Below are 9,979 nucleotides of genomic sequence, written 5' to 3'. Positions count from 1 at the left end.
GTCTTCAAATATAAAACTATATTTTTCAATAGTGTTTCAACATTTTGAAAGGCATGTGTGGCACCATAAAAAACTCTTTATCTGTGTGATCCATCTCATAGTTCACCCAAATTATGAAAATACAAAATTTTAATCCACATTAAAAACTGAAATGGCATAAACATTATTATTTAATATTTTTGTTTAAGTACTCTTATGTTATTAATGCAAGGTATGTCAAATATTTGAAAGTACAATTTGAGAGATCTGCCTCTCAGTACATAGCTTACTGTATTAAAAACAAAATTATTTAAAAGAACATGGTGAGTCATCAATTTGTTTAATAAACTTCTATTCTAAAGCAACCAGAAAAACAGGAAAATCTTGTCGTTTGGTAGGCTATTTGTTTTGAAACGCATTGTCTTCGCGTTAGGGGGAAACTCACGGTTTTAATTCACCTGAAAAAAAGAGCGTCTTTTAAATCTGATTTACTCACTTTGTGTTCACACTGTGAACTGGCGGATTTATAGTTGGAGTTTCTGTCGTGCGCGCGCGACGTCCCGTTCGACGCCGGTTCCGCTCTGCGCCGCTCCATCGTGACCGGAGCGGATCCGTTGGCGTTTACGCGTCTGTTTTGAGTGATAAACGCGTCTCTCTCTCTCAGGACCAGGCCGCAGCACCGCTGGAAGCTGACCACCAGCTCGGGGCTGTTCAGGTACGAGATGACCCCCCACATGTTTGAGCTCTGGCTTCCGCACCGGCCCAGCGCGCGTTCACAGGTGTGTTCTACAGCTGCAGGTGACAGCGCGTCAAAGTGTGCTGACGTAGAGAAGCGTATGGCTATTTTGATTGGCTATATGTGTACCCATGGAAAATCAACCGCTTATCATACCTGTCACAGGTGAGTCATTCCTGCCATGTGCCATGTAGTTGTAGAGTAGGATTTACTTTTAAATTGTAACTTATTTAGATATAAGTTTAGCATGTGCAGGATGATGATGCATCAACCAATGTGTTATTATAGGAATAAGTATAGAAACAGCTTATTTACTTGTTTAAGCACAACTATTAAAAGAGGAGTAAGACCCACCCACCCCCACGAACTGTGGATAAACTTTTACAGAATATATAGGCTGAATGACATTTGATATCATTCTTATTCATATTTATATATTTTCAAAGTGTCATTAATGTAAAATACTAAATAATTTATTGCATTTAAATTTTGAGTTGATATTGATTGAATAAGTGATGACAGACAAAGCAGAATCCCGTTAAAAGAAATTAATCCGAAAGGTAAAATTATGTATAGGTATATGAATATTTACTTATTTAATTGCCCATATTTTAATTGAAGATATGTGATAATAGCAACAGTGTGAAATCAACTTGAATGATGTTGGCAAATATGTCTAAAATGTAGGCCTACATCTAATCCATGGAAATACTGAATAATAACCCCATTAATTATAATAATAATAAAAAATAATAATAATAACACTAGTAACAAGATGCCACTTGGGGCCTTCTGTGGCAATTATGGTGGCCCATCTTACCCCAAGGCTCTAATTTTATCTTTTTACTTCAAAATAAAAACTGTAACTTTTACTCCAAAAATCCCAAAACTATGTGTCCACAAATCCCTCATTAACAAATAGACACACACACACACACACACACGCACACGCACACACACACACACGCACACACACACACACACACACAGATGTGTTCTGGTCAAGCTCAGGCACTGCGACCTGATTCGGTTGAATATTTACACAATGCTCAATTGCTCAGTAAGGGATTGACGGTTATCTTACATGAGGGACTCGAAAAATCCCAGTTGTTCAAAAAGTTTAATCTGGAGGATCAGAATGATTCAGGCTTGGAAATCCCATGTTTTGCTTTATCCAGGATGAGGTAATCCAATCTTAATTCTGCTGACTTTTCAAAGCAAAACTGGATTGGATAACCTTGATCCTCAGATACCAACTTTTCCAGACAGAAAACAGCACAATATAACAACAATACACACATTTATTTTAAACAAGCATTGTTAAATTGTGTGACGTATTGTTGTATGTATTGTCTGTATGTTGAAGATGCTGTCTGTATGTTAGCGGTTAAACAAATCAAGTCTAAAATGTGTATATGTGTGTGTAGGCTACACTATGATACAAACGTTGCATTATTTGACCAGTTTTAAAGTTTCATATAGCCTGAAATCCACCCCATGAAACTCCCCTTTTACTGGGATCAGAAATAGGAATAATATTAAAATGTGTTTGTTTGTTTTTTTACATAATCCAAATCCAAACCAATAGGCTACTACATGATTTAACCCATTTGCAAGACTTGATCCAATCTAATAACAGACAGATCTGATCATATTTCTTCTGAACAACTGGGCCCTGGTGGTTCTGCTGTTAAAACAAACTTCCTGACTGAGGACCATTCAACATGTTTTGTTTGACTAAAATATATATATATATATATATATATATATATATATATATATTTTATAAATCTAATTGTCAGTTTTTTTCACATCAGAAGTTACAAGCACCTGGAAAAATATGGGGAAAATGTGATTTCTATATTTTAAAATTGTGAGTTTTATATTTTATCCAATTTATAACAACACACAAGGGACACCGGGGCTAGTTGTCTCACGAAATAAAACAACGTTTATTTGATTGAATGGAGGGTGTATGAGAACTCTGGAACGAATGAACCTGAAATAGTGTGCAAGTCACCTGTTTCTGGGTTATTAGTTTCCATGACAACAATGTGAGCAAACGAAAAAACAGGTAAATGACTCGCAATGAAGAATAAACACGGTTAAATGGCCAGCTTTTATTTACAGGTAGTCGGTAATGTTTTATTGGGGGGGGGGGGATACACAGAGATGTTTGGACAGCAAAAAAAGAGTTAAATCTACTGACGTAAACACAGCATCCTTTAGCAGAAAGGCTCGTGCCGTTTGACCCGTACGCGTGTCTGATGCTTTGATTGAGGTGTGATTCCCGCGTCCCGCATCTCCGGGCTCGGTCGCACACACACACATCGGTTCTGGATGAGAGAGAGCAAAGCATTACATCACCTCCCTTCCGGACTGGAACGATACGGTTAATTATTTAGGCTACTCAGCGTGCACGGAGACTAAAAGAACCGTTTTTAAAAAAAGGCCTTACACAAAAATGTCCGGGTTTAACGGGAGCACGGGCTTTCGCTGACAGGATAAAGAGAAGAAAAGGCGGCGCGCGTGACTGCCTCGCGCCCATTGTGTCGAGGATGTGAGGCAGCGCGAGATGCCATGGCAGATAACGGGTCGGAGCCGCCTGCTCTCCCGACACCAAAGGCGTTTCCCTACGAGGAATACGAGTGCAAAATCTGCTACAACTATTTCGACCTCGACCGTCGCGCGCCCAAGATCTTGGAGTGCCTGCACACGTTCTGCGAGGAGTGTCTGCACGCGCTGCAACTGTGCGAGGAGCGGCCGTGGCGCATCAGCTGCCCCGTGTGCCGACACCGCACGTCCGTTCCCGAATACCGGATCCAGAACCTGCCCAACAACACCAAGGTCACAGAGGACTTCCCTCTGTACATCGACTCGGACCCTGTGCCTCAAGATGCCCTTCCGCCGCACCCGCCTCCGATGCACCCGGCGCTCGTGGCGCTCAGGCGCGAGGAGGACGCGTCCATCCTTGCGTCCACCACGACGGTGTCCACCGCGACCACGCTGTCCCAGGACTCGGTCTCGCGCTACGAGAGCTGCCGCAACTGCAGACGTCTCGCGCTGACCACCGGGTGCGTGTGCGTCATCTTCTCCTTGCTCTCCATGCTCGTGCTGCTCTTCATGGGCCTCATATTCGTGCACAGCCACGGCGGGCCGCCCTCGCCCGCGGGACCCCTGTGTCTGTCGATCGCGAGCATCCTCGCCATGGTGTCTGCGATGGTAACGTGGCTCCTCTACTGGCTCAAAGACAGACCGGAGCACGAGCCGGGCCGCTCCTCTGCCTCCACTAATGCCAGCCGGAGAAACGCGTGACAGAAGATCTGCATCGAGCCCTTTCAGCTCTTATTGCTTAATAGGCAACCAAGTAGTTTCTTCTTATGTTACTATCTTTTATAATATTAGGCATGTATAACTAAAATTTTCATTTGTCAAATCAACTTAGATAATTTGTGGTTCAGATAACATAATATTTTGAGTTTATGTTGATTAAGTCAAACTCCTTTATTGTATTAACTAAACTTTTTAATTTCAATGAACTATAACTTTAAGGCAACCAGTTTACTTTTTAAAATTAATCCCAAATTTTTTTTTTTAGGTGATCTCACTCAATTGTTTATATTTGTGTAATGATTAGCCAAAAAATAGCGAAAACATGTTCAGTTAACAATAGTTTCGGTATTAACTAATCATGGGCAATACATTTTTACAGTATTTATTAATCTGTGTTATCATTATTAATAAAAATGAATCTGTTGTTAGTTCATGTGAGCTTAAATCCTATAAATAAATAATATGGTAACACTTTACAATAAGGTCTCATTTCTTTATTAACATTGGTTAATGCAGTTGTTAACATGAACTAAATATGAGAAAAATATTTATATATAGCATTTATTAACCTTTGTTAAAAATAAAATGATTCATTGTTTGTTCATGTTAGGTCACACTCACAGTGCATTAACTGGTAACTGATACAAACTTTGATTTTAATAATGTATCAGTAAATGTAACAGCAACTAATATTAATAAATGCTGTAAAAGTATTGTTTCTCGCTAGTTAATGTTAACTAATGCAGTTAAATAATGTTAACAAATGAAACCTTATTGTAAAGTGCTACCAACAAGATTAACAGAAACAATTTTTGATTTGAATAATGTGTTATTAAATGTAGAAATGAACACTAACTAAGATTAATAAATGCTTTAGATGTATTTTTTCATTGTTAGTTCATGTTAACTAATGTAGTTAACCAATGCTAACAAATAGAACCTTATTGTAAAAATGTTACCAATGGAGTTCACATAGGCGTCTATTCAATTAGTACTAAAACTGTAGTAACTACTTGAATAGCAAACTTCAATAACTAAAGAAGGACTAGTATTTATAGACGCATCTAATGAGTCACTATTAGATCACGGGCCAACGACGAGTGCTAGTATTTCAACTATTTCAGCCCAAAATCTTGCAGTGCGACAAGTGTCTGCACACGTGAGCAGCCGCGGCACATCAGATGCCCTGTATGATGCCCGTCCCAGACTACTGGATACAGAACTAGCTCGACGGAGTCCACTACGACCACACTGTCCCAGAACGGCCGGAACAAGTGGATACGTGTGTGTCACCCTCTCCTGCCTCGCCATTCTTGTGCTGCTCTTCATCGGCCTCACACTCGCGCACAGCCACCCGTAGATCTTCTGCTTGGACACCCGTGTGAGCTTGAGAACAACTGACTTCATGCATCCACTAAAAATCACCAATACACCAGTTGGGTAAACGTCATTGCGGAAATGGTTCGGGGGGGAAACCCGCGCAGCATTTGAGCACAGCTGCCATTTGGTTTGATATTTCATTTCTAATAGAATTACATTCAGACTTTGGTTTTGGAGCCACAATATACAGTTCAAAAGTCTGCGAGACCACTAGTGAAAATGCATCTATTTTGTATTATTTTTTATTTAATCCAACATTTCCATTACTTATGCATTTGGTGGACACTATATTTCGATTGTCCACTTTAGACATAGTAACTTTGCAACTATGTACATGTCAACTAACTCTCATTAGAGTATTACTAAAGCACTAGTAGAATATCTGTTTAATATCAGATAACACTTTATTTTGAGGCTCTCCCAATAAACACTCCTCTGACAATAAGTACGTTTTCAACTACATCAACTCATTCTTCTAATCCGAACTCTAAAGGCCCGTTCACACCGACGATAACTATAACGATAAAGATATAGTTCTAAAAATTGTTCTAAATATAAAAGAATAGCACAGTTCACTCTACAACCATAACAATAACATCACTGAGAAACGATATCATTGGATTCACTTTTTTTTTTCAGCTGATGAAGTTACTAGCCACTCAGCATTTTCACTGGCCACAATTTCCGATACCATGGGGAAAAACCGCCATATAGATATTTGTAATATTATCTCATAATTTGTCAGCAGGAATATTAGGCTGCTGTCACTTTAAGACCTGATGCACTGATCCTTTATGCGTTTTCTTTATCAAATGTTTACATTCACTTATAACATAACTGATAGTGTTTATGTGAATACTCGCCAAGACAAAATCTGCAGGAATGAGTACAATTATGCGCAATATTCACAATCCCACATTGAAATTCAACATTTAAACTGTCACCTAACCCTAACTTAACAGTCTACTATAGTCTAATGAGAGTTAGTTGACATGTTAGTTATTGTCAAAAGTGGACTATTGAAATAAAGTGTAACCGACATTGCATTCAAGTTATCCATTTTATTAGTTGATGCATTCCCTGGGAATTGAACCTTGACCGATGCCGTTGCTAGCGCCATGCTCTACTGTTTAAACTACAGGAATGTAATTATATTATCAGCGAACGTGAGCACAAAGTTTAATTTAAAAAATGGTCAGTGTCACAAATCTGCTTAGTGATCTAGTGCAGAATCGTTAAATTTCTTCCATATTTTGTCATAACCTTCCTTTCATCTTTTTTTCTCTCCAAATATTTCTGTTTATGTCCAAAAAAATATAGCACATGTACGTCTCCAAGATTAATATGTTAAAGAGCAGTTCATTTGGAAAGCATCTGATGTGTACAAACATCTTATAAACATCTTTAAAAAGTCAGTTTTACATACAGTCTAAATCATAAACATCTTAAAGACGTTTTCTAAATGTCTATTTAACATCTGACAGGAGACGTATTGCAGATGAGGAAACACGCTAAAAAATACATCTTGCAAATGAAAACATGCACATCAAAAAGACGTCTCCGAGATGTATGTGTGGAATACGTATATCATATTTTCAGTGTGGTCTCAGACTTTTGGACCCAACCATAACACAATCTAATCATACCAAATGAGACATACATTTGACATTGTATTCACTGAAAATTCACTGCTAAAATCTGGTAGATAAGTAACATTTCTGTGAATTGAAGCTGACCGTAATCGGACGATAATCTCAAAATCGCCCCTGGGTGTTGTCATCCACTCGCTTTATCATATATGCTATTCAGTCTTTGAAAAAGTAGACCTCTTTGTTCTTATGGATCAATAGCTTTACTATGGAAATTGTGAATTTTATACCACCTCTTTGTTCTCGCTTCACCTATGCATCTATCACGGAGAAACCGTGTTATTTGACGCCTAACTGACAATCTCTTTTTGCTATCGTCTGTGTGAGCTTTTAATGTGCGTAGCATCACGATGCATTTACCTTAGTACTCACTTTATCAAGTCGTTCATCTGATTTTTGTACCATAGAAACCTGTGATGCGCAGTACCGATGTAGTCTAGAAGTAAACAAGCTGCATGTTAAACAAAACCTAGATGCTGAACTCTGCTTGGGAAAGAAGGTCAATCTTCGCCTGAAAAAAGCTTCCTTGTTAATCAAATCAGCACTGCCGATTTTCCATTTCTACATTAAGCAATGACAAATCAGTCATTTATGAAGGGTATTTGATATGATGATGCTTGATGTGAAAAGTGTTGGTGGAAAGCTCCATCTCTGTGAGAGGTGTGTTAGGAAAGACGTGCGCAGCGGATGAAGCAGACAGGAATCTGACACCTGAGGAGCAGCTCGAGTTTTGCCGTGTCCTTGCGGAGACAGGATGCAGAGATAGAGAAATCAATGCTAAAGACTCACACACTGGGACTGCAGCCAAGAGGTGCTTTCGAGCGCTTACTGACCCACTTATGAAATGTTGCATCTCTCCCGTAGGTCATTTGTCTTGATGTCACAAACTCATTTATTCATCCAGCTAACCGTGGCTTGTTAACTTCAATGCAAAACTAGGCATCATAGCCTACTGAATATCGTTCAGCTGATCGTTTTAGACTTAATGGTTTTATGACGATGATTGAAGACACTTGATGCCCTAAACATCTGTATTTCCTATTAAAGGTGCGGTCACATTTACCGCTGCTCGGCGAAATTTCGCCGGTTCATTCCAATCGGAGTCCACGCCATCGCATGGAAGCTTGTTTCCGCCACTGAATCAAAAATAAAAAAGGCAATTGCGACTTTTTATTTCACAATTCTGACTTTTTTTCTCGTAATTGCGAGTTTACATGTCGCAATTCAAAAAGAAATTCTTAAAATTGCATGATATAATGTCGCAATTCTTACTTTTTTCTTAATTGCGATTTTATATCTCGCAATTCATAATTTTTTCTCACGATTGTGAGTTTACGTCTTGCAATTCTGACTTTTTTCTCGCAATTGCGAGTTTACGTCTTGCAATTCTGACTTTTTTCTCACAATTGCGAGTTTACGTCTTGCAATTCTGACTTTTTTCTCGCAATTGTGAGTTTACGTCTTGCAATTCTGACTTTTTTCTCGCAATTGCGAGTTTACGTCTTGCGATTCTGACTTTTTTCTCGTAATTGCACGTTTATATCTCGCAATTCTGACTTTTTTCTCGTAATTGCAAGTTTATATCTCGCAATTCTTACAAAATATTTACTTTTTTCTCACAATTGCGAGTTTACATCTCCCAATTCTTAGTTTTTTTCTCGCAATTGCGAGTTTACGTCTTGCAATTCTGACTTTTTTCCCGTAATTGCAAGTTTATATCTCGCAATTCTTACTTTTTTCTTAATTGCGATTTTATATCTCGCAATTCATAATTTTTTCTCACAATTGCGAGTTTACGTCTCGCAATTCTGACTTTTTTCTCGCAATTGCGAGTTTACGTCTTGCAATTCTGACTTTTTTCTCGCAATTGCGAGTTTACGTCTTGCAATTCTGACTTTTTTCTCGCAATTGCGAGTTTACGTCTTGCAATTCTGACTTTTTTCTCGCAATTGCGAGTTTACGTCTTGCAATTCTGACTTTTTTCTCGTAATTGCAAGTTTATATCTCGCAATTCTTACTTTTTTCTCCCAATTGCGAGTTTACATCTCCCAATTCTTAGTTTTTTCTCGCAATTGCGAGTTTACGTCTTGCAATTCTGACTTTTTTCTCGTAATTGCAAGTTTATATCTCGCAATTCTTACTTTTTTCTCGCAATTGCAAGTTTATATCGCAATTCCTACTTTTTTCTCAAAATTTAAGTTTATTTCTCACAATTCTGACTTTATAACTCACAATTGATTGCGAGTTTATATCTTACGACTTTATAACTCACGGTTGCGAGTTTATATCACACAATTCTGATTTTTTTTTAAAAATTTTATTCTGTGGCGGAAACAAGCTTACCATATACGATTGCTTCGCGATAGGGTGAAAAAGTTCACCTAGAATTCGCTCATTAAAGTTGGTCGTCTGAATTCGCAGCGCTGACCTTCAGAAAGCTTCTTGCTTCAAAGTGACTTCTGTGTGAGCTGTGCTTCATACATATTCACACTATTGACACTGAACATTCGCTAATGTGACCGCAGCTTTAAGGCCATTCTCTTTCAAATGGAAAACAAATCATATTCTCTTTAAGGGGATAGTTCACCCCAAAAAAATTGTTCTATAATTTACTCACCCTCATGTCATTCCTGAATCCTGTCACCTTATCTGTGAAAAACAAAAGGAGAAATATTAACAAACTATCGAGCTCCAAAAAAGAACAACAACAAACATGAGTGTGGGTAAATCATTTTCATTGAACTGTTTCTTTAAATTATCTCTTATGTGCCTTTCCTTTTTATTTATTGATTTATTTATTGAAGTAATTGAACATTTTAATAGGATGAATTGAAGTGAATTTTATAGAAGCTTACTCTTTGATATTTGATAAAGTTGTGCTGTTGTTGTAGGCAAATGTGAT

At 38.2% G+C, this 9,979-nt stretch overlaps 2 protein-coding genes across 2 annotated transcripts in view; one reads left to right on the top strand and one right to left on the bottom strand.

The window, feature by feature from the left end:
* The window catches only part of sgpp2 (sphingosine-1-phosphate phosphatase 2), a 7,720-nt gene extending 6,932 nt beyond the window's left edge, over positions 1-788 (bottom strand). Inside the window, exon 1 of the mRNA XM_056238584.1 lies at positions 476-788. Coding sequence (XP_056094559.1) covers positions 476-715 — 240 coding nt within the window. The 5' untranslated portion in view covers positions 716-788. The remainder of the gene's footprint in view (positions 1-475) is intronic.
* A 2,255-nt stretch (positions 789-3,043) lies between these two features.
* LOC130073153 (E3 ubiquitin-protein ligase RNF182) lies at positions 3,044-4,039 on the top strand. The gene has a single exon (XM_056238585.1). It carries the CDS (start codon positions 3,296-3,298, stop codon positions 4,028-4,030), a length of 735 nt encoding a protein of 244 aa, XP_056094560.1. The 5' UTR covers positions 3,044-3,295; the 3' UTR covers positions 4,031-4,039.
* The last annotated feature ends 5,940 nt before the right edge of the window (positions 4,040-9,979 follow it).

The sequence above is a fragment of the Rhinichthys klamathensis genome, unplaced genomic scaffold (genome assembly GCF_029890125.1).
Source record: "Rhinichthys klamathensis goyatoka isolate OS25496 unplaced genomic scaffold, OSU_Roscu_1.1 h1tg000527l_1, whole genome shotgun sequence".
Classification (NCBI taxonomy): Eukaryota; Metazoa; Chordata; class Actinopteri; order Cypriniformes; family Leuciscidae; genus Rhinichthys; species Rhinichthys klamathensis.
The sequence above is the reverse complement of the archived record's forward strand: the minus strand, read 5'-3'. Positions and strand labels throughout refer to the sequence as shown.